A 25,731-nucleotide genomic window follows, 5' to 3' on the forward strand; every position below is an offset into this window, starting at 1 on the left:
CAAATGGCACATTTTTAAATTTCTACGATAAACATCAGTAGTGCCAGCAAGACCAAGGTCAATGGAGCAAACGCGTGGTATTTGGTAAAATGGATTTCTAAAATCTGGCTTGGTGGACAGATTACAGGAGGCTATCCTAGTTACAGTGGAACTTTTGAGAGGTTAGCAAAACCCAATAAAAAGGTATGCATGGAAAGTGGTCAAGGCTTAGTCTCAGGTGTGAGGCAGCGTGGTCAGGGGCCCACAATGAGCCCACACAGTGAAGCACACAATTCTGCTTAGATAGGCAAGTACAAAAATGACATGCTTACTTACCGTAATAGCATTTGTGATGCTTGTGAATCTGCTAAGAATCACATGCTGTGTCTATAGTCCGACAGCTAGTGGTAATTGCGGAGTATTGTATCTAGTCTTTCGAGGATCGAAAGGGGACTTCGACATGGGTGTGCTTGCAACACTATCCGTGACGTGTAGTGTACCCAAAATCCCTAACGCGTCAGGTCCCTCAGATCGTTTTTTTCCACCCAGCTAGCTGGTCACACTATGCAGAGCTCATACATTGCAAAATGTATAACTTTGTCCACGACCGTTGGTCGAAATAAAACAAGCAAGTAATATCACAACACTCAGTTATTAAACCTGATAAGGGGTTTTACAAACGTTACTGTCCGTGACAGAACTTGGGAAAGCCCACCAAGGGTGAACAGGGTTACAATTGTTAATTTTGGCCTCAGCCAGACAAGGGCTTGGTAGTATGGTGAGTAGCCAGGTTTAGTCTAAGGAGGGCTGTAGTAAGGTCCAAAGAACTCTGAGCATACACTTAGACCAAGAAAACACGGATACACAGACGTTATATAAAACAATTATATACACCTGTTAGGTAAGGATTTGTGGTAGTACCCTTTGGGTGCACTACAACAACCTTAGACTCCAGGCAATAGGGACCGCAACCTTTGGTACAAGTCTGAACTACACAGGTTGGTAGTGTGGATGAGCAGCCAGGCTTATCTCAAGAGGGGTCGATGTGAGCAGTAGGGTAGTTACACAGAGGTTCACAGTGACAAGTATTCAAATAAACACTGATACTCAAGGTTTCTTGATAAAACAATTATTAATTTATTTACCAGTCATTTAAAACCAAGCCTTCTTCAGAAGGGAGCAACAAAATATCAACACTCAAATACACTTCAGAAATACACACTCTTAAGTTTCTCAGAATAAGTAAAGGCTTATGAGTGTTAAACGAAAGAATTATTAGAACAAACCAGTTTAACCCCTTCCTGGAAGGACAGGTGCAACACAATAACCGAGGAGAGAAGAGTCATTCAGGGAACCAGGCTAAGCCAATGTCAATGGGCAAAAGTATATGTGAACTGAAGCACTTCTTGCAGGTGAGTAAAAGTCTTTGCACAATGTTTTTAAAAGTCTTTGGTGAAAAAGAAGAATCAAATGTAGGGCCACAAGGCGGGAGACTTGTGAAGTAGAAGATTCAAGCAAGTCTACAATGAGAGGCAACCTCTCTCAGACTTCACAGTACCTTTAGGTTGAAGAAAAATGCAGCAGATGACTTCTGTTGCTGTGCAGCTTTGCAGATACGGTTGTTCCTGGGTCTCAGTAGTGGGTACAAGAGGGAGGACTTCTGGGGACTCCTGCACCACAACGGGATGGTCACGGAAGGCAACCGGCAAACTTCAAACAAGTGACACTTCAGTGTTTTAGCTTCTCACGTCTACTGCAAATAGCAACACTGTGGTTCCTGGCAGGCGAGTTTGGCTTTCCTTGCTTCTATGGTCCAGCACTCTTGAGGTGGCTCAGGCTCGGTCAGTCCTGCTTCCTGGGAGTCCGGAGGATCTTCCTGGAGCTCTAGGCCAACTTAAAAGCAACACACACAAACTGGTGTTCCTCTCCCTGGCTATTCGGTTTCAACCAGCTCCGAGAGGATGTCCAGGTGGCTTACTTTGGAGTTTATTGGTCCCACCAACACAAGGGGAGAGGTCGTCCCTGCAGGGCTTCTGTAGTCGAGGCAAATTCGGAGCTTCAGCACAGCAGCAGGGCTTCACTGGGCAAACCAACGCTCCAGGAGTTGCAGCAGGCGTCTCTTCCAAGTTCTTCTCGGATTCCTTAATCCAGTGGGCAACTGTGCCTTCCAAGCCAAAAAGCCTTGCCTTTTATGCAGGTTTCTCCCACCCTGCAGGGTGGCTGCCCTTGCCGGACAGCCAGCCGATCACCTAAGAGTGCATTCTTGTCTCCTAGGATCACAGTAGTAAAAAGTAACCACTGCCACCAGCCATTAATTGTGTAAAGGGTAACAACATTTTTTTACATGAGAAGCTAGACAAAGGGGATACTAAGTAACCCCTCCAGCACCCTATTGTAAGATGGTGTGTGCTGGGTCTACAAAGTTACAATGTAAGTAAAGTCAATTTCACCTCACTGTTCTTGGAAACAGTAGTTATACATGAAAAAGGTATTTAAACATTGGAAAATATGAACGACTTCCCTGTGCCACTGCACTGAAGGTGCTGTGTGACACAATGCAAAAAGATGCATATGGAGACTCCAAAAACCAAAAGAAACAGTTTAAATCACAGAAAATACGAGAGAGTGGGAAGAAGGTCTCAATCTCTCCAGGTTAAAAATTAAAACGTCCTCGATTGGCGAAAATGTACGAGGGCATATCCTGCTACTGCTGGAGAGGGTGCGCGCAAGTATGTACATACTGGCACCAATGGTGGGGCTGTCCCCAGATACAGTTATTCTGGAAAGAGATCCTGGGATGGATCCACAGGATTGAGGGTGTCGACGAGAGACTCATCTCCTCTCCTGGTTCTCTTTGGAATTGAGGTAGTTGACAGATATTTGCTTCTCCCGCACATGCCCAGAAATGTGTTATTAGAAGCTCGCGTCTGCGTCACAATAAAGTGGAAAGCTTCTTCACTCCCCACAAGATCAGAATGGCTGCGTAAAGCTAAAGAAATGTATGACATGGAAAGCCTGACTGCTCTCCTAATGTAAACACATACACACATAGAACAATGGCTTCCATTCGTGCAGTATCTCAGTGAAGCGCACACAGACCCGGACTAGTTTGACGCCCTGCACCCTCGTCGCTAAACATGCTTCAGGACTGCACAGACTTTCACGTCCTGGACACACTAACACCTGCACGGAGGTAACTAACGTGGGGCTTCTTCCCAGACAAGACCCACACCACCACATCCCTCATTTGGAAAGCTTAGAATTGTTCATGATGCTAACCAAGTACCCCTGGCAGACATTCAACATTCTTGAATCCCACACAACAGCTAACTCTAGCAGTCAGGTCCCCTGAGGGAGGGAGGGGGGTGGGATGGGGATTTGTCTTTGTTTCTTTTGCCTGTTCCTGACTCTTCAGCCCCCCTCCCACTTCTCTACCTCAAGCCTTTTCATGGACAGGGCCGTTCTTCCTACTTGACACTTTAAAATCTTAAAATGTAATCTTGTTGATCGAAATGTTATACTGGTTGATTGCTTTAAGCCTTTCGGCTGATGTATCTGCTTATCACAAGAAATATATATGTATTTCAAATTAAAAAGTCCAAGAGTCCAACAAAAGTGTTGGTGGTCTCTAAGGTAGAGAGGAATTAGCAAATTTCTGAGAATTCTCAGTAACACCACCTAAGGCACACTGTTGTAACTTTCAAGTCAAGTACTATAATAAAGTAAAACAATAGCTCACTTGCAATAATCTTAGAATAGCAAACCACAGTTGCAGTCACATAAGAACAGCTTTGTCAGCAACAAATCACATAGTAACCATCTGAAATATATATGGACACTTTTCCAAACTCTTCTAACTGTTAGGCTGGAACCTGAGTCCAACCCTATCCTATGACAGTCTCAATGTTCAGAGGAGAGACTGTGCCACCAGTGACCAGGGGTTGAGCCGGAAAGGTGGGGAAAAAAAAAAAACAGTACAAGGTTCACGAAGTCCCTGTGGCCACATAAAGGCCAAGATCCTGGAAATAGGCAAATACATTTTTTTAGGGGTTCTCACAAAACGGGACAAGAAAGTCTGCCCTAACCAAATAATTTTTGGTGAGTGTTAGGCAAGAATTTATGTAGTAAGTGGGATACTACACAAATCTTGTCCTCTTGGTATTAGGTAACCCACCTATTGGTATAGGTCTGTACTACACAAGTTGTTAGTGTGACTGAGCAGCCAGGCCTAGCGCAAGAGGGGTAAATGTGAGCTGTAGCAATGAAATCCACAAATATAAACACTTACACTCAACGATTGTAGTTAAAATAATTATTAACGGTCGTTTTTAAATAAGCATTCTTTAAAAAGGGCAATATATTTAGCAATCAAATACACTTTAAAATACTTTTCCAGAATCAACACAAAGCTAGTAGATACTCTTTAGAGATGCTTCTTACACACTTCCTACACCCTGAGGTGACTTCACTAACTAGGACAGTAATGGCATTTATACACTTGCACACTGTTTATTCCGAGGTTAGCAGAAAAACAAGGTTAGAGGAAGGAAAAAGGTTGAACAGGTTCTCAGAGCGTGTGAGCACTTTACATTTTCCAGTGAAGTCTAGATAAAAACCTTTCCCAGCAATATTAGTTTAAAACCAATGCATCACCTATGAGGGACAGTAAGTATCAAAGTCAAATGGAATAGAAGAGTTTGCAGGGAGCCAGGACAGCCAAAGCCAATTGGAGCAAAGTCTATGGAGCTGCGGAACTTCTTAGATAGTAAAAGTCTTGCACAAAGTGAGTTTGTTGAAGAAAAAAAAAATCACTTTAGGGTCACAAGCTGTTACACTTGTGAAGGTTAGAGCTGCAATCAACTTTACAAAAGCAGCCACTGCAAGTCTCAACTGAGAAGAGCAAGCTACAGACACTGAGGTAAGTACCCAAAGTCAGAACAGTACCTTTGGTTAGAAGAATGGTCTAGCTGGCTTCTGTCTGGGTGCAGCGATGCAGATCCTGTGTTCCAGGGTCTCAGTCGTGGGGACAAGAGGGAGGACGTCTGGGAACTCCTGCGGCAGCAATTCAAAGGTCGACATCAGCTACAGGTTCTTTTTCGGATCAGAGGAACTTTGCAGTTTCAGCGCTCAGTAAACAGCACCACCGCAGCTCTTGGATACTGGTTGGGCTTCCTTCACTCAGGGTCCTGCAGTCTGGTGAGGCGACTCAAACTCTGGTCGTCCTGCTTCTGGAGGGTCCTGGGGAGACTCCTCTAGCTTCTGGCCAGATCAGACGTTGCACTAGACTACAATTTCTTGACCCCTGGCACTCGGTTCCTGCAGCAGCAAAGAAGTACACCCAGTCGGGGAAGGTCGTCCAGAGGAGTTCGTCCCGGGGTTAGTTGGTCCCACTAACCCAAGGAAACAAGTTGTCCCTTCCTGAGCTTCTCTTGTCGATCAGAAATAGGAGTTCAGCACAGCAGCAGGGCTTCACCGGGCAGTTCACCGGTCAAGAAGGATGCAGCAAGCTTCGTTCACTGTTTCTTCGTTGGGTTGTTCGTCCCAGTGGTCGACTGTCTTCAGTCCCAAATCCCTCACCTTTTAAGCAGGTTTCTCCCAGTCATGCATAGCCTAGCTGTCACTCAAACAACAGGGTGACTGTCCTGCAAGGACCACCAGACAGCCAACGCATTCAGGCATTCCTAAAGACAAAGGGCAGGGGAGTTTCGGGAAACTACCTCACTTCCTGCCCTTCCAGAGACACTGACTGGAGCCAGAGGTGGGTTTCAGTACTGAAGCCCACCAAATGCAAAACGAACAAAGGGCTAAAATCTGGTTTGGCGCGCAGAGTAAAACCCAAGAAATACCTCAAACAGAAAATGGCAAAAAAAGAAGACCGGGCTATTTTGACAAAATGGTCACCATTGGGTGCTACATTGCAGCTGAGGATTCAGCCTGCGGTAGAAAAGCACAATGGTAGGAACATTAAAACACTGCCACCAGCCATTTAAAGTAGTGAGGGTAAGATACAAATGTTTACATGAATAGGTAGGAAAAGGGGCTACTAAGATAACCCCCAGCACTCCACATAAAATGGTGTGTGCTGGACCTACAAAGAGAAAAGGTAAGTACAGTCAATTTCACTTTACTATTCTTGGGAACTGTTGTTCACTCAAGAAAAGGTATTTAAACCTTATGAGAAATCTAAAGGATTTCTCCGCGACACTGCACTGAAGGTGCTGTGCGTCACCATACAAAAAGTAGATGCCTATGGAGTTTGTCAGACTCCAAAAACAAAGGAAACATAATCCAAACCAGGTCAGAAGACATGAGAGTGAGAAAAAGGCTCACTCACTCCAGTGTTGAAATTAAAAAGTCCTAAGGTCCAGCAGAAGTGCTTGGGGTCTCTCTAAGATTGAAGGGAATTAGCACAGAAATGATAATTTTCCCTAACAGTGAGAAAATAATTAGAAAAGAGGTGTTCATTTACATCACAGAATACTTATCGCACTTGTTCACCTGTTTCTTTCCATGACATATGACACAATGTCAATGACTCTGCGTTCAGTGCGCCGTAACAGCTTCTTCAGCACTAGTGTGCCTGGGAGACCATGAACCTTGGGGAGACAATAATGTGAAACAAGGCAGAGTAAGAATTAAATGTATTTAGCTGTGCATCCCATACAGATAATGACCAGGAGAACATGTTACCCACGTTACCAAGGAGAACACATTACCCACTTTCAACACTTACTCACTCCTACCTCAATGAAGAAAGCAGAGTCACATTTAGGCGGAGGAGGGTGAAGATCGATTTATAAATCACAGTAGGCACAATCCTGAGTCTAAAATCCATATTTAAACCAGTGTAATAAAATGAATACTCGTTCTATAACAAATTCATGTTAGCTACTCTTGTTTTAAAGCCCACACATTTTTATAATAAGAATTGTCAACATATTGTCCTCTCTGGTCAGGGAATTTTTTTTATGCAAAGCCCTTTCCCAGGCAAATACTCGAGAGTGAGCATCTGGCTGGTTGTGGGGGATGAGATGTTGTAGTCCCAATCCACACACTGGCTAGGGGTGTGCATTTTTTAGCATAGGTGGGGCAAGAGGCTGTCCCTGACAGCCCATACCAGTTGGAATGGTGCAGTTCCTTTCCTTTCGTGGGTGGGGGGATTGGGAGGGGGGCAAAACTGACTTGAATTTAGGATAAAAGGAGTAGTCATGCAGCCATTCATCAGATAGTCGTTTGGCGTCAAGACCCTTACAAAAAGCTGTAGCTCGCTGAAGACAAATGGACAACCATTGAAGACAGCCAGTATTGCCTCCAACCAAGTCCTGGTGAAGCCCCGCCTCTATTGATCTCATGAAGTCCCTCTTCGATGCTTCAGCCGCTGGCCTGGTGGGCCCAAAACAGTGCAGATTCCCTGCATGCCGATCCTGCCCTGTGGAGCCTTTGTAAATGTTCCAGAACTGACCCACCCCATCGAGGGCATCCGATGTGCATCGGTCCCAGTTGTAGCGCCTTAAACTTTGCAGATCACCATCTTGTGCACCAAGAACAGTCCGTCTGCAGCCAATGCTCTACATCCTCATCGCCAAGGTGAGCAGCTGGCTAGTCTATGGAACCGCAATACAGGTATTGCGACCAACCAAAACTAAATCCCATGCCCGAAATCTACCTCTGCATCTGGGAACTTAACCGGACCAAGCACATAAATACATGGCCCCTAACGGACTCTGGAATCTCTGAAATGGTTTCTGGGGAAAAACAGAATGGAAGAGTGAGAAGGGGCGGGGGGGGGGATGACGTGGGGGGGATGACGTTACCCATGAGGGGAAGAGGGGTGTAATAAGTTAGTATACAGGTTTGGGAGAAATACTTACCTGAACGTTTGGAACACAATCACAACCATTGGCATTGCTCAATATAATAGTAAACCTACCTGAACAGTATAACTTGTGGAACTGGTGACTGTAGCGCAAACCACCCCATTCCATCCCAGGACTGGACTTACAAAGTGTTGAGGTTTTAAGCCTAGTATCGCTGTTAAGTGTTTTACTGTATTTTTCTAACCCAATTAAGTACCTGTGTTTCAGTGGTTATGAATCAACGGTTTATCTTTTCACTGACATCACATAGTATTTGAAGGTTTTGCTGACAACTCTACTGTTTAACTGTCAGCGCTGGGGTTCTCCCTAGAACATGCAATGAAGGAAGAAACATATATTATATGTATCTAAGCTGTGCGACAGCACTTATCTGTAGGTTTCATTGCTTAGTCTACATTTCAAAGGCACAATAGAGCATTGTATACTTTTGTACTTCTCTTTCTAACGAATTATTAGAGTGCAATGGGTGTGTCTCATTGTAGCCATTGTTCGGCAAAGTTTGTATGTAGTACCCTCACGGACCACTACACACAACTCTTGACTACAGGTATAGGAAACACAACCTTTGGTATAAGCTCGTACTACACAGTTTGGTAGCGTGTTGAGCAGCCAGGCTTATCTCAAGAGAGGTCAATGTGAGCCGTAGTGGAGTTACACAGAAATTTACAGTTACAGGTATTCAAATAAACTCTTACACAAGGTTTCTTGCATAAACAATTGATAATGTATTTATCAGTCAGTTAGAATAAGGCTTCTTCAGAAGGGAGCAATATAATAGTAACTCAAAGTGCTGGGGTTCTCCCAGTGCATTTATCTTAAAGACAGTTAAACAGTAGAGTTGTCAGCAACACCTTCAATAACTATGTGATGTCAGTGAAAAGATAAACTGTTGATACATAACCACTGAAACACAGGTACATAATTGGGTTAGAAAGCCTCAGTCATGGGGACAATAGGGAGGGCCAAGTCGTGGGGACAAGAGGGAGGACATCGGGGACTCCTGCAATGCACTGGGGTGGGGGGGTCAAAACTCACAACCGGCAAACTTCACTTTCAGTGGCTGTTCAGTGTTTCAGCTCCTCGTGTCTACCGCAAATAGCAACACCGTGGTTCCTGGCTGTCAAGATGGACTTTCCTTGCTTCTGGGGTCCCACACCCTGTTTAGGGGGCTCAGACTCGGTCAGTCCTGCTTCTTGGGAGTACGGAGGATCTTCCAAAAGCTCTAGGCCAGCATAAAAGCAACGCACACAATCTGGTGTTCCTCTCCCTGGCTATATGTTTCCAGCAGCAACTCTGTGGAAAATCAACCAGCTCCGAGATGGATGTCCAGGTGGCTTACTTTGGAGTTGCTTGGTCCCACCAACTCAAGGGGAGAAGTCGTCCGTGCAGGGGCTTCTCTGTCGATGCGAACTTGGCGTTTCAGCACTGCAGCAGGGCTTCACCGGCAAACCAAAGCTCCAGGAGTTGCAGCAGGCGTCCTCTTCAAGTTCTTCTTCGGTTCCTTCGTCCAGTGGTCGACTCTGCCTTCCAAGCCAAAAGACTCGCCTTTTATTCAGTTCTCTCCCATTCATTCTAGCCTAGCTGCCACTCACCCAGCAGGCTGGCTGTCCTTGCCGGACAGTCAGCTGGCCAATCACCACAGAGTACATTTGGGACTCCTAGGAGACTAAACACAGGGAGTTTCGGGCACCTCCCTCACTTCCTGCCTACCCCAGACACTCTGGAGCCAGAGGCGGGCTTCACTTATGAATCCTGCTAAAGGCAAAATGAACAGAAACCAAACTTGGTTCTGCATGCAGAGTAAATCTCAAGAAAGACCTTTCCACAAAGAAATGGCGAAAAAAGAAGACTGGGGGCCATTTTGACATTTTTACTGTAGCTGCAAACGCAGCATGTGGTAAACACACACCATGGTAGTTCAAACGAAACCACTGCCACCAGCCATTCAGTATGAAAAGGGTAACATAAAAAATGCTACATGAGAAGCTACACAAAGGGGCTACTAAGTAACCCCTCCAGCACCCTATTGTAAGTGCATGTTGGGTTTAGAAAGTTACAATGCACAGTAAAGTCAATTTCACTTTACTGCTCTTGGAAACAGTAGATAATTCAAGAGTAAGGACTTAAACCTTGGGAATACTTCCCTGTGTCACTGCACTGAAGGTGCTGTGTGACAATGCAAAAAGTTGCCTACGGAGTTTGCAAGACTCCAGAAACAGTTTAAATCGCAGAAAAATACATGAGTGAGGGAAAAAGGTCTCACTCTCCAGGTTAAAAATTAAAAAAGTCTGGGGGTTTCTAAGGTAGTGGGGAATTGGCACATTTCTGAGAATTCTCCCTAACATCTGACATTCTGTAACCCCTGCTTTTAACAGGTAGACAGTCACCATTGAGGATATCATACTGGCCCCAAGGGGTCAGGCCTGGTGTTAATGAAAACAGAGGGGCAAACTGATTTAACAGACTCTTGCACTCCTCATGTTCCAGTGTCAGATCAGAAGAGAGACTAACTCCGATCTTCCCATCTAAAGGTTGTCCCCTGAGGTCGTCGGTAGAGGCTCACTCTCCTCCTGTGCAGACGCTAGAAGCAAAGGGCCCAGTTGTGGTCTAGAGACCTAGGCCTTTAGGCAGTTGGTGTGAAAGACCCTGGGGGACCTCCTTAGGATTGCCTCAGCCCAAATAATTGACCTCTCCAAGTTTGCCCACAACCTTGAAGGGTCAATTCCAATTGTCCTGCAAAGCCCTCTGCCTTGTAGGTACCTTAACTAAAACTAGCTGGTCTTGAGTAAACTCAACCATGTTGACCTTCTGGTCATGCCAATGCTTCACCAGAGCCTGACCTACTTTCAAGTTATCTGAAGCTTCTGTTCTCATGTGTGTCAGTCTCCTTCGGAGGGCTAACACAGTCAGTGACTCTCACTGGCTTGTGGGAAGCAGCACTCTCCAACCCCTCCTTGATTAGGGCCAATGTACCTCTAACCGGATGAGCATAGAGAAGCTCAAAGGGGCTGAAACCAACCCCTTCTTGAGGGACTTCTCTAGAAGCAAAGAGAAGGCATGGCAGTAGAAGGTCCCACTTTCTCCCAATGGTTCTTCTAAGGCACCTATCATGCTCTTCATAGTTCTGTTAAACCTCTCCACCAACCCATTTGGTCTGGGGATGGTAGGCAGTTGAGAACTTGTAGGTCACCCCACAGTTTTTCCACATGGTCTGCATGTAGTGGGACATAAAATTGGTCCCCCTGTCTGAGATAACCTCCTTAGGAAAACCAACCCTGGTAAAATAAATACCAAGGAGGGCGTTAGCCACTGCCCGAGCAGTAACAGTCCTCATAGGTATGGCTTCAGAATACCTGGTAGCATGGTCTACCACAACTAATATAAATCGGTTGTCTGAAGATGTGGGAGGGTCTAAGGGACCAACAACATCAATCCCTACTCTCTCAAAAGGGACTTGCACCACCGGGAGAGGCGCCAAGGGTGCCACATTCTTGGCTCCACTCTTGCCAGAAATCTGACAAGTGTGACAGCTTCTACAGTATTCATCTACATCAGACCCCATTTTGGGCCAGTAGAAGTAAAGAGAAATCCTTTCCTTGGTCTTCTTAAAACTTAAGTGACCCGCTAAAGGACTCGTGGGCTAACTGTAGAAACTGAGGTCTCCCCTCCTGAGGCACTACAAGTCTCATGTAGTCCCCTGGGGTGGCCTCAATACGCTCACTGTAAAGGAGGCCATCCGCCCAGTACAGCCTGTGCTTCCCTTGCTCTTGCCCTTCCAGGTGGGAAGCTGCCTGTTGGTGAAGTCCTTCTTTGACCTCTGCTGATGTCTGCCCTACATGGGCCACCTTCTGCAAGCAAAGTCTGCAGCTCAGGATGATCTTTAGGATACAGATGTCCCAGGGGAAAGGGCTTATTCTAGCTCTGTCATCAGTAGCTGATTCACCATCCTCTGTTGAACCTTACACTCCACCTCAGCTGGTGGAGGGGTCTTGGACTGTCCTCTCGGGGATGTCCTGGTTTCGTGCACAGGGGTGACACTTTTCTTACTTCCCGAGACTTTGGGTTTCCCCTTTGTCTCTTTCTTCCTGGAATCAGAAGGTTGTTCTTCCTGTGGACTGGGAGTTATAGGTACCTCTGTACTTTCCCATTGAGAGTCATTCAAGGTTTTCTCTCTGGCCAGTCTAGTTTGCTCTTGCTTCCTCTTGCTGGGAGGCCTGGAGGTGCTTGATACAACTCCAAGAGCTTTTAAGTCATTCCCTAACAGGACTCTCCCAGGCACCTCATTTTGTACACCGACAGGTATTCTTACAGTCATATTGTTGCCCTGGATGAGAGCTGGTAGCATTGGAAAGGATCTCGACTTTACATCGAAAATCGATTCATCCAAGTCATTTCCATCGAATTTTATTCAAAATACTTTACATCGAAATGCATTTTCATTGAATAAAATGCAATGAACATTCGATGGATTTTATAAATTTAAGAATTAGGTTTTGGCTAGTGTAAGGGTTAGAATTAGGGTTAGTGTAAGGGGTTAGATTTAGGGTTAGTGTAAGGGTTGGGGCAGGGGTTAGAATTAGGGTGCCTTGGGGTTTAGGGGGAGGGGGGACCACCCACCCCAAAAAACAAAAAAAAGGAAACCTTACAAGAAGCTGGCCTCCCTCTAGTATAGCACTAGAGGTTTCACTAGACTGACCTTGTTTCCCATGGTATTTACCCTTTTTTCTGTTTGTGGCCCTCTTTTGGATGGGAGGTCTCAACATTCTCTGTCATCTTTCTTGTGCTGCTTCCCCCTCATCCTTTTTGTGAGTGGCCCCAGAATCCTTGCGAGTAGCCCTGTTGACAACCCACAAGTCAGCAGCCTTTTCTAACTTCTTGAGATAAATCTCTTTAGAGTCAGCCAAGTGCTGCCTCCGCTCAGGAGAGCAGGCATCAACAATAGATTCCAACAAAAATAGATTTCTCATTCCTTCAAAAGTAGTAACTCTGTAACCCTTAACCAAGTTTTTCAAACATTCACACACCCAGGTAGTCCAAGGGGTACCATCAGTCTTTTTGAGGGTCCTAAACCTCTTAGGGTACTGGGAAGGAGTTTTCCCAAATCTAACTGTCAAAGCTAGCTTCACATTTTCATGCTCCAATCTTTCAAGTTCCCCCACCTCCATTACAGCATGAGTTGCAACCTGGGGAGCATAGACAAAAGCCAAGGAATCAACTGATTCCCTGTATAACCCTGAATCCCATAATTATATTTAAAACCACCCAACCAATTCAAAATATCAAGTTTTGATCATACATACTTACTGCTTCCTTGGGCATGCAAGGCCTCTTTGGACTAGAAGACCTAGAGGACTCTCGGATAGAAATGTTTTCAAGAGACAATTTCTTAATTTCAAGAGCATGTTCAGTTTCCCTGAGTTTGATGTCTTGATGTTTGGTTTCAGCCTGGACTTGTAATCTTTTGAATTCTAATTCAAGTCTCATTTTCTCAAGAGACACAAATTCTGCACTCAGTGATGGACCTTGTGGGGTTCCAGTGGATACAGGTTGAGGCAAAAGGGCAGACTGGGGCATAGAGGGGTTCGCTTCCTGAGACACATCTCCCTCCTCTAAGACAGAGTTACTCAATTATCCTCATTATCATTTTCCACATTTTCTGTGTTAGTAGGTGTGATACGCCTACTACCCAAACTTTGATTATTCAACAATCTTGCAATCAATTAATGTTTCTTTACTTTAACAGGGAGATTCCCGACTTTACACATTTCTTTGTTGCTCTGTCAAAATGATCAGGGCTTCCTGCTTGAAGTTATCCATATTTGATATGTTACAATTGCTATTCTAGTGGAGCTTAGCCGTGTGAAGGTTTTAGTTGAACAAAAACAACACAAATTCTCAATGTAACAACTCTACAATAGATCCTCACTGCTTGCCACCATTGTTAGGAAAGATTTGGGGTAGTACCCTTTGGGTGTACTACAACAACCTTAGCCTCCTGGCAATAAGACCCAACCTTTGGTATAAGTCTGAACTACACAGGTTGGTAGTGTGGATGAGCAGCCAGGCGCATCTCAAGAGGGGTCAATGTGAGCTGTAGGGTTATTACACAGAGATTCACAGTGACAAGCATCCAAATAAACACTTACACTCAAGGTCTGATTAACAGTCAGTTGAATAAGCCTACTTTAGAGGGGAGCAATTAAGTAACACAAACATACTTCAAAATACACAGTTTCTTTAAATCAGTAAATACCCATTTGGGATGGCACACAGGTTCTCCCTACAACCTGAGGTGACTTAAATAACTAGGACACTGAACATAATATATTACTGGTACATTTAGAGCAATACTAAGGTTACTGTCAAAAGGAGACGATGAGGGAATACAACAATGGTTAAGAAATATTCTTAAGCAGGTAAGTACTTTTTGAACCCTCCAATGCAAAGTAAATGAACCCTTTCCTGTGGGAAAGGCAACGCACAAAGTCAGAGGTAAGAAGAGTCTTTCAGGGAGCCTGGAAAGCCAATGTTAGTTGAGCAAAAGTCTAGGTGAGCTGAAGCACTTCTTGCAGGTAGGTAAAAATTATTGCACAATGTTTTTAGTAGTCTTTGTATAAAAATGAAATCACTGTAGGGCCACAAGCTTGGAGGCTTGTAAGGGGCAAAGCTACACGCAACTCTGCAACAGCAATCAAGACAAGTCTCAACTGAGAACTAGCAAGGCTACACGACAAGAGGTAAGTGCACTTAGTTTTACAGTACCTTTGGTTAGAAGAAATTGGTTCCAGCTGGCTTCTGTTCCTGTGTAGATCTGCAGATCCTATTGTTCCTGGGCCTCAGTCGTGGGGACAAGAGGGAGGATTTCTGGATACTCGCGCACTACGAATTGAAGGTCGGTGGCAGCAACAGGCAAAGTTCAGATCAACGGCACTTCATGGATTCAGCTTCTCGCGACTCTTGCAAATAGCACCACCGCGGATCTCGGATACCTTGATGGACGTTGCTCGCATCAGAGGTCCAGCACTCTTGAGGTGGCTCAGGCTTAGTCAGTCATGCTTCCTGGGAATCCGGAGTATCTTCCTGGAGCTCGGGTCCGACAAAGATACTCACTCGATTCTGGTGTTAATCTCCCTGGCAATCGGTTCCTGCAGCATCAATGGAAGTACAGCCAGCTCCGAGAGCATTTCCTGATGAGCTCGTCTTGGGGTCGATTGGTCCCACCAACCCAAGGGCAGTCGTCCTTTGCATGTCTTCTCTAGTTGAGATGAATTCGGAGCTTCAGCACTGCAGCAGGGCTTCACCGGGCAAACCAACGGTCCAGGAGTTGCAGCAGGCGTCTCTTCCAAGTTATTCTTCGGCTTCCTTCGTCCAGTGGTCGACTCTGCCTTCCAAGCAAAAAGCCTCGCCTTTTATGCAGGTTTTGTGCATTAATTCGCAGCCTAGCTGTCAATCGCACAGCAGGGTCCAGCCACCAATCACCTAACGGTGCATTCCTGTAACCAAGGAGAATAAGCACAGGGAGTTTCAGGCACCTCCCTCGCTTCCTGTCCTGCCAGACACGCCGGAGCCAAAGACAGGCTTCACCAGTGAATCTCGCCAAAGACAAAATGAACAAAGGGACCAAACCTGGTTTGGCACACAGAGTAAATCTCAAGAAGGACATTTCCAACAAGAAATGGCGAAAAAAGAAGACCGGGCCATTTTGACAAAAAGGGCACCCATGGGTGCTTTACGGCAGCTACAATTGCAGCCCGCGGTACAAAAACACAATGGTAGTAAAAAGTAAACCACTGCCACCAGCCATTAATTGTAGAAAGGGTAACAAAAATGTTACATGAGAAACTAAACAAAGAGGATACTAAGTAACCCCTCCAGCACCCTATTGTAAGATGGTGTGTGCTGGATCTAGAAAGTTATAAAATGTAAGCAAAGTCAATTTCACGTCACTGCTCCTGGAAACCGTTTCACCACGAGAAGGTATTTAAACCTTTGGGAAGTCTAAGGCTTCCCTGTGCCACTGCACTGAAGGAGCCGTGTGTCACAATGTAACAACGGTGCCCATTGAGTTTGTCAGACTCCAAAGTCAAAAGAAAAAGAGTCCAAATCACAGAAAAATGGGAAAAAGGTCACACACTCTCCAGGTTAGAAATTAAAAGTCCTAAAGTCCAGCAAAAAAAGCTGAGGGTGCCCAAGGTAGAAGGGAATTAGCACATTTCTGAGAATTCTACTCAACTCTCTGGCTTGTCACTTGAGCTCCAAGAAGACCAAAGAGGGGCTTTCTCTGTACTTTTACTGGCCCAAGACGGGTGCAGATGTTGACAAACATAGGAGCTGCAAGACCTCTGGCAAAAGTTGTTCCAAGAACATGGCACCTTTAGTGCCCCTCCCAGTGGTGAGAGTCCCCTTTGAGAGGGTAGGGATTGACATTTTAGGTACCCTATACCCACCAACCACCTCAGGCAACCTACTTATATTGGTTCTGATAGACCATGCTACCAGGTACCCTGAGGCAATACCTATGAGAACGGTTACTGCCCAAGCAGTAGCTAATGCTCTCAATATGTTTACCTGGGTGGGGTTTCCTAAGGAGGTTATCTCCGACAGGGGGTCATATTGTATGTTCCATTACATGTAGACCATGTGGAAAAAATGTGGAGTGATCGTCACGTTCTCAGAGGTTTGACAGAACTATGAAGAACATGATAGGTACCTTAGAAGAACCCCTTTGAAGAAAGTGGGACCTTCTACTGCCATGCGCTTTATTTGCTTATATAGGTGCCTCAAGCTGGAGTGGGTTTCAGCCCCTTTGAGCTCCTCTACGGTCATCCAGTCAGAGGACCATTGGCCCTGATCAAAGAAGGGCTGGCGCATGCTCCTTCCCTACAGCCAGTATGTGTCACTGACTATGTGCTATGCCTCAGAAGGAAGATCGCACTGATGACTGAACCATCAGAAAATTTGAAAGCTTGTCAGGCTCTAGTCTAGCATCGGCATGACCAGAAGGCAAACATGGTGGAGTTTACTCCAGACCAGTTGGTTGCAGGGAAACTCAGAGTTAAATTATTAAGTGGACTTGGGCAACCCCAAGGAGGGCCGCAGGGTCTATCGCACTAATCATTTGAAGGCTTATGTCTCTAGACCAGAACTGGGAGCTTTGCTTTAAGCCTCTGCTCGAGAGGAGGAGGAGAGGTGAAGGAGAGCGACTCTCCCCCAGATTTCCTCAGGGGACAACCTTCAGATGAACCCAATGAAGGAGTTAAACTCTTCAGATCTGACACTGCAGCAACAGGAGGAGTGCAAATCTCTGTAGTCAGTTTGCCTGTGTTCACTGGCACTAGGCTTGACCATTCGGCCCAGCAAGATATCCTCACTGGTGACCGTCTCCCTGTCAAAAGCAGGGGCTAAAATCATGTCAGAACACATATAGAGGAGGTTGTTAACAAGATGCTGGACCTGGCGGTTATTGAGCCATCTACCAGGCCATGGGCGAGTCTAGTTCTAGTACCAAAGGCAGGAACCAAAGAATTGAGGTTCTGCATGGACTATAGGGCTCTGAATGCAGTCACTAAGACGGATGCCCATCCTTTACAAAAGACAGATGAACTGGTGGACAAACTTGGATCTGCCAAGTTGCTCAGTACATTTGACTTAACCTCAGGCTATTGGCAAATAGCCCCGACAGACCATGCCAAGGCGAAAGCTGTATTTTCACCCCATTAAGCTTAGTGTTCTGCCTTTTGGAATTAAGAATGCACCTGCTACATTCCAAACGATGGTGAACCAGGTTCTGAATGGTTAAAAGCACTTCTGCACAGCATACTTGGATGACATTGCCGTGTTCAGCCCCACTTTTGAAGACCATCTTCATCACCTTGGATAGGTTTTGCAGGCTCTTGAACAGGCCCATCTGACCATAAATCAAATTGGTCAGAGTAAAGTTGTCTACCTTGGTCATGCGGTAGGAGGTGGTGAGAGTAGGCCCTGGCCTAACAAAGTACAAGTTGTACACGACTGGGCCACCCCCACTACTCAAACCCAGGAGAGGGCCTTTTTAGGACTCACTGGGTAATACAGGAACTTTATAGAGAACTATGGGATCATAGCTTCTCCCCTAAATGTCATCGCCTCTCTAAATTTCCCCAAGTAGTTCAAATGGAATGAGGAGTGTGCCAAGACATTTGAAGGCTGAAACAAGCCCTTTGCAAAGATCCAGTCTTGAGAGCTCCAGATTATAGCCAATTCTTCATTGTACAGACGGATGCTTCCAATAGGTGCAGTCTTGAGTCAACTGGACGAGCAAGGCAGAGAGCACCCCATTTGCTTTATCAGCAGAAAGCTGAAGGACCGAGAGACAAGGTGGGCAACCATAGATTGTGAGTTGTTTGCCATTGTGTGGACATGGAAGACGTTTAGGCCATACTTGTATAGTTCTACTTTCCTCATTCATACTGACCACCAACCCTTGGGATGGTTAATGCAAATGAAGGGGGAATATCCTAAAAATGTTAAGATGGTCTATCAGCCTCCACAGGTTTGATTTCACCTAGAGCATAGGTCAGGATGCAGTCACCAGAATGCTGATGGTCTCTCCAGAAAGTATGACCGACTGGAATAGGAGATGAATCCAGGAGTGGATTACATCCTCCAGTCCCTTAGTAGGGGGGGCGGGTGTTTTTCAGTTCTGTGCTTATTCCCTTCAACCTTAGAGACCACCAGCTCTTTTGCTGGACTTCAGGCTTGTGATCTTTTTCCTCCTGAGCGAGGGGGGCCTTTTTCTCACTCCCTCATGTATTTTTCGTGACTGGGATTTTTGGGTTTTACTGTTTTATGGAGTCTGACAAACTTCATAGGCATTTGCATTTTGTATAGTGACACACACCACCTTAGGTGCAGTGCCAGAGGTCCCTTGGACTTCTCTTAATGTTTAAATACATTTTCTTGGGTGAACTACCATTCCCAAGAATGGAAAGTGGATCCCTGTCTTACTTAACTTTCTCTTTGTGGGACCAGCACACACCACCCTATGCGGAGTGCTGGGGGCTTACTTGGTAATTCCCACTTCTCATTTTTTGTTACACCAACTTACTTTAAATGGCTGGTGGCAGTGGTTTACTTTTTCTACCAGTGTGCATTTCTACCACAGGCTGAACCCTCAGCTGCAGTACAGCACACATGGATGACAATTGTTTCCAAAATGGCCGCAGTCTTTTTTTTGCCATTTTCTGTTTGTTAGTTCTTACTTGCCTTTTACTCCGTTAGTTTAAACAGGTTTGAGGCTGTTGTGTTTTTTGCCATTGGTGGCTTCAGCCCTGAAGCACACCCAGGCGCCAGTGTGTCTGGAAAGGCAGGAAGTGAGAGAGGGTCCCGAAACTTCCCTGTCCTTTGATATATGATATGGCATTTGTAACACGCCTATACACAAGCGTTTCAAGTCTCTAGGTGTGCCTGACTGAAACCAGTCCTGACTGGTCGGCTAGCTGTCCTGAAATGACAGCCACCCTGCTGTGCGATTGACAGCACAGGCTGTGAATGAAAAGGAAATCTCTAAAAGGTGAGGTTTTTGGGACTAGAGGCAGAGGAACATCCAAAGAAGTTGACAAGACGCCAGCAGCACCCTGCTGGACTGCAAAGTGTCTGGTGAAGCCCTGCAGCTGTGCTGACCCAGTTTTCGTAGACTGTCAAGACCCGTACGGGACAACTTCCTCCCTTGGGCTGGTGGGACCAACTAGCCTCAAGATCAGCTTCCATTTGGCACAACCCCCGACTTGCTGTGCCTCACCAGAGCTGCAGAAACCCAATGCCCGGGGTCCTGGGACCATTGACGAGTGCATCGTTTTGTGAAGTCCGAATCCGTCCAAATCTTCATGGGCATACAGAGGACCCTGTAGAAGCAGGAAATCTTGATCGAGTCCAGGACCGAGGGAGCAAGCTTCTTCCAACCAGAGTTTACATTCTTCATTTGATGCAGAGGAAAAGGCGTCAAAACACTGAAGTGCCGCTGAAACAAAGGAAATCCATTGCTGAGGAGTCCCTCTCCTGAGTACTGCCACAGAAGCCCACCAGACGTCTGCCCATTCGTCACCACGACCAAGGTCAAGGAACAAGGGTCTGCTAAGCTGTAGCAAGGAGGAATCTAGCTGGAACATTTTCTTAGAATCGCTTGTATGGTAGGGCTTGTGGTTTTCACCTTTTAGCCATAGGTTGTGCTTCCTATCTTGCAGTACTTTTGGAGTTGATCTCAACTCATCTACACTGACCTAAACAGCTTGTGCTCTCTACAAAGTAGCTCACTTGAGTTACTGTGATTTCTTCTGAATTTACTAACTTTGTCAGGATTTTATCTAAGAAGTGCATCAGAACTATTGACGTCCATTGACTTTGGCTGTCTTGGTTCCCTAAAGGAACTCCTCTGAACCTACTTGCTTAGGCAGTACGTGTTCCTTCATAGGTCATAATTGTGGACACTATTATTGCTGGGATAAAAGCGCATCTGTTTAGGAGATTGTAATTGTTTTACAAACTGTTAAAAGTATGCTCTAAATCTTATTCTAACCTTTCCTTCCTTTCACAACTCAATAACTGAAATAAGTGCAATACTGACCTTTACCGAGTCACTCCGCGTACTGAAATGTGTTAGCATAAGACATTTTCCGAACTATTGTCTTTTTAAAAATTGAATCCAAACTTTCATTGAATGTTACTAGTAGATAAAGCTTTTAAAAAATGCCTATTTAAACGTGGTGTATATTATAAATAAATATGTATATTTAAGTGTTTAAGTGTTACTTGGCTACTTGTAATTGCTGATTGCAATTGTGCAGCTCCACAGCTCACAACACCCCTCAAGATAAGACTGGCTGCTCAGTCACACTACCAACTTGTGTAGTACAGTCCGATATTACAGGTGGGTTACCTAATAGCAAGCAGATAAGGCTTGTGTAGTCCTCACCAGTTGGACTGCACCAATTCTTACCCAACAGGCACCTCCGGCTCCATTGGCACTTCTGGGACAAGGTTTTGCAACCCACTCTGGACTGCTTTCACGTCGTTCTAGTTTTTCCTGTGGCTTCTCTTCAGCACGCCTGTCTTGCTTCAGGTCCCGATAGGTGAATCGCTGCTTTCTCCGGATGCCGAATGCCCAGGAATCTTCCCTTGGCTCCTGGTGTCTCTGCGGCACATCCTGCTCGCACAGAATTCCTCTGCTTTCGTTCTGGCAAGCACCTTGACACCACCAAACCAGTGTTTCCCAATTCCACAAGCCTCGCAGAGGCATGCCGACTTCTCCCAGAGAGGTGCAACGACTTATCGTTTAGTCCCACCTGTTTTCCCCAATCAAATACATATTCACCAATCGATACATTTTTGAAACTTTTACCAATATTACTAAACTATCAAGATCTTAAATGTTAAACCATTGCATTCTGCCACTAGATGTTTCAGTGATTCAATCAAATCTCCCTTTCTACAGAATCTGCAGTAGGACTCTGTCTTGTCTTCTCTATTTGACTCCAAACACTTAAGTCTTGGAAATATGCACATGGAAAGATACAGTAACCTTCTCCAGAAAACACCCTCGAGAAATTCCCAAATTTGCCAAGGCACTTTCAGGGCCACTTCAACTCTGTAGGTCAACAATTGGACACATTGTGAATTGACCATAAATGTGGAGCACCAGCCCTTGTGTTGCCATGTTTTTGCCTTTAGATATAAGCACAGACTCCCATTCTTTTCATTTATACTGCAGTTAATGGGACACCAAATAAACAAATCTACCTGGTCTAATCTCTCTTTACCCACATACCATTTGAACCTCACTTTATGCTTACCCTGCAATGTCATTACATCTCCCTGATGGCTGTCTCCTCCCAAGCGATCATCAGGATCAGGTAGCGGCTGCTGTCCCCAGGCCACATGGGATGAGGTTACCGCCAGGGAATCCGTGATGATCACTGGAGCCACTATCCTGGATCTTTTCCCACAGGGATAATGCTGTAGGCTTGCATTTCGAAGCCTACAAGGGACCCTCTGGTACGTATAGCACTCCATCTCAATGGAGCATCACCATAATCCGCCCGGGGAACAGCCACTCACCAGCATATACCTGCAGCAATTCACTTCTAAATTTCATCACGCACATCACCTCTTCCATTAGATTACAGCAGAGTACTGCAACAAAAATTAGGTCCAGTTCGGCACATAATCCGTCTCCTTGGCCGTATCCCAGCATCCATCCACTAGCCGGATCTCCATGGGCCGCTAGCAGGGACTGGGTCACACCTCCCTACCTTTGTGCTGGCTAAAATGCACATATTAAAAAAAATCCTGCTTCAATTCTCATACCTCGGACCTCCAAGGGTGTTCAGCCCACAGCGCTTTGAGTCCAGATCAATGGCATTGGGGGCTATATACACATACCATATAACATACAAACTAGACACACAGTTTAAGTGGGCTCAATTGGGGAGTGTAATGTTTAATAATTCAACACTGAATTCAAAGCAGAGTACTTTTATGTGGTCGACAAAAAGATCACAGTAAATTGAAGGAAACACTGGTAGCAACACATTCAGTAGCAAGAGGTACCCAACACCCATGTTGACACTAGTGTAATTAAACAGGTAGGACAATCACTGGTGGTTCTTGGTGAAACTTATAAATGCCCCATTACAACATTATGGTTGACTGTCATAACGAATGCAATACTTTGAAGTGGATAACTGGTCACCATGAACACTCCGCGATCATGTTATCTCAGTTATTCTAAAGTCCAACTAAGGGCATCAAAAAAAACCATATCTGAGGCAGTACAAAACTGCACTCTTAGTATAATGCTGTACCACCGGAGAACATTTGGTAGCATAGACAGAGCAGTCAGGCTTATCTTAAGAGGGCTGTAGCTTGGTACAAAGAAATTGTAGCATACATATGGTCCAAAGAAACACTGAAACACTACGTACTGTACAAAATAAAGGGTTTATTTAAATACAAGGGGGCCAAGATAAATCTTGAGGAAGTACTATAACGTATGACATGCATTACTCACCCTAATCACATTTCTGATGATTGTATCTGCTCAGATTGCCAAGCTGTGCATACTTTCCGACATCTAGTGGTAATCGCAGAGTATTGCATCTTTCTTTCGAAGATAGCAAGGGGACGTCGACATGGGCGTGACCAACACTATCCCTCACGCGTAGAGGTCCCTCCAATAGTGTTTTGTTCTGCCATGAAGGACCCTTATAGTCAGCGTAAGCGAGTACAGAAGAGAGACGGTGTAAGAGGTCTGTTTATTCTACTCCATGAGGGGAGGAAGGGTGGGTGGATGCAAATCTAAGCAGATTAGCAAGCATAAGAAGACATGCATTACTCACCGGGATAGCATGTCTTCTGATGCTTGCTAATCTGCTTAGAATCACATGCTGTGCATAGACTAGCGAGCAGTACCCAGAGATGGTGGTGGGATGTGAGAAGGAACAGTAGATGTCTTAGCAAAGATTGTCCCACCCGAGAATTAGGCCTACAGTGCTTATCTAGGCAGGAGTGTTGTGTAAAGGGGTGTACAGAACTCCAGGTTGCTGCTTTACAAATGGCCTCAAGAGGAACATTTGCAATGAATGCTATGAAAGCCCCTGTGCCCCGAGTAGAGTGTGCTCTAGGCGTAAAGGGCATATCTTTCTTGGCAAGATGTAGCACAGTGTGATGCAGTTTATGATCCACTTTGAAATAGCCGATTTAGAGACAGGGTCCCCTTCACTACCAGCTGCCACTGAAACGTGCAACTGGTTTGTCTTTTAGTAGTTTTGTCTTTTCCAGATAACCGATCACCGCTCTCCTCACATCTAGTGTGTTAGGGAGAATTCTCATAAATGTGCTAATTCCCTCCACCTTACAGACCCCCAGCAAATTTGCTGGATTTTGAGGACTTGCTTTTTTTAGAACCCTTTTCCCCCCACTCTCATGAGTAAAACACATTTCAAAACACTTGTGTTTTCTATGGTTGTGGAGTCTAAACAACTCCATAGGCATCATCTTTTCATTTGTGTCACACAGCACCCTCAGTGCAGTGGCACAGGGAACCCTGTTCAGGCTTTCCCAAGGTTTAAATACCTTCTCTGGGATAAACTACTGTTTCCCAGAGTAAGTAAAGTGAAGTTGACTTTACTAGTCTTCAATTCCTAGACCCAGCACACCCTATTTTACAATAGAGTGCTGGAGGGGTTACTGAGTAGCCCCTGTGTCTAGATACTCATGTCGCAGTCAAATGCTACCCTTTCCTCTCAGAATGGCTGGTGGCAGTGGTTTTACAAAAAACTACCATGATTTTTCCCAACCGCGAACATCGGGAGCCATGTTTTTCAAGATGGCGTCTGAAAACAGGTCCCGGTCTTTTTTCGCGATTTCTTTGTGGAAAAGTCCATAGAGTTTAGCTCTGCGTGCCAAACCAGGTTTGGTCTCTTTGTTCATTCGCCTTTGATGGGCTTCAGGAGTGAAGACCGCCTTTGGCGCCCTAGTGTCTGGGGAGGGCAGGAAGTAAGGGAGGTGCTCGAAACTCCGTGCTTAGTCTCCTAGGAGACCCAAATGCACTCTGTGGTGATTGGCTGGCTGACTGTCGGCAAGGACAGCCACCCTGCTGGGTGAGTGACAGCTAGGCTGGAATGAATGGGAGAAAAGTGAATAAAAGGAGAGTCTCTTGGCTTGGAAGGCAGTCGACCACTGGAACGAAGGAACCGAAGAATAGCTTGAAGAGGAACTCCTGGACCGTTGGTTTGCCCGGTGAAGCCCAGCCGCAGGTCAGAATTGCCAAGTTCACATCAACAGAGAAGCCCCTGCAACAACGACTTCTCCCTTTGAGTTGGTAGGACCAATTAACTCACAAGTAAGCCACCTGGCCACCCATCTTGGAGCTGGTCGAATTTTCTCAGAGTTGCTGCAGGAAACCGTATAACCAGGGAGAGGGACACCAGTTTGTGTGCTTTACTAAAGCTACCGGAATTGAAGTTTGGCAAGTGCCAGCTTTTTGACCAGTCCCAGTGCAGGAGTTCCCCAACGTCCTCCCGCTTGTCCCCACGACTGAGGCACAGGAACAGAAGTCTTCAGCTGCATCTGTAAGGTACTGTGAAATAAGACAGTACTTCCCTCTCGCGGTGAAAGTGCTTGAAACTTGCAACTCGCAGGCCTAATCAGCTTGTGACCCAACATATGATTCTTCTTTTTACAAACTACTTCTGAGAAATTTCCCAGAGACTTTACCGTTTACTTGCCAGAACCGCTTTATCCTATCCAAGACTTTAGCCCATTGACTTTGGCCTAGCCTATTGAATTGACTCTTCTGGTGAACTCAAAGTATTTGCACCGTCTAAGAATAATTGTAAACTTTCATGTTCTAATAATCTTTGCCTTTTACGTCTCTTGAAAAGTATTCTGAATTAGTATTGAAGTATATTTGTGTGTGATTCTATTGCCTCCATCTTATGAATGTTTTATAAATGACAAATTATTAAGTATTTATCCAAGAAACCTTGAGTGGAAGAGTTTATTTGAACACTTGCGATTGTAGACCTTTGTGTAACATTACTGCTCACATTCCCCTCTTGAGATAAGCCGGGCTGCTCACCTGTAGTTCTAGTTGTGTGTAGTGGTCCCAAAGGGGACTGCATACAAACTTTGCCTAACAGCGCTCAACCCACTGAGCTATCATATTGGCTAGTAAAATGAGCAAATATTTTGTAGTGGATACCATTAAACTGGTAACTGAGATTTAACAGCAGACCAGTTAAGTTTGTCTGCAGGTCTGGTGCAAAGTTGGCCGTATGTCAAGCCTGCATGCATCTACTTTCAGGCTTCAGAGGTTGGCAAAATAGGGAAAGCAGCACAC

General features: G+C 45.4%; 1 protein-coding gene across 2 annotated transcripts in view; it reads right to left on the reverse strand.

Moving 5' to 3' along the window:
- The window catches only part of ACP6 (acid phosphatase 6, lysophosphatidic), a 222,194-nt gene that overhangs the window by 73,158 nt on the left and 123,305 nt on the right, over positions 1-25,731 (reverse strand). For both annotated transcript variants that reach the window (XM_069635998.1, XM_069635999.1), the window contains exon 8: positions 6,478-6,575. In XM_069635998.1, the coding sequence (XP_069492099.1) occupies positions 6,478-6,575 (98 nt within the window). The remainder of the gene's footprint in view (positions 1-6,477; positions 6,576-25,731) is intronic.

This window comes from Ambystoma mexicanum, chromosome 7p, assembly GCF_040938575.1.
Source record: "Ambystoma mexicanum isolate Mex_15411 chromosome 7p, UKY_AmexF1_1, whole genome shotgun sequence".
NCBI lineage: Eukaryota > Metazoa > Chordata > Amphibia > Caudata > Ambystomatidae > Ambystoma > Ambystoma mexicanum.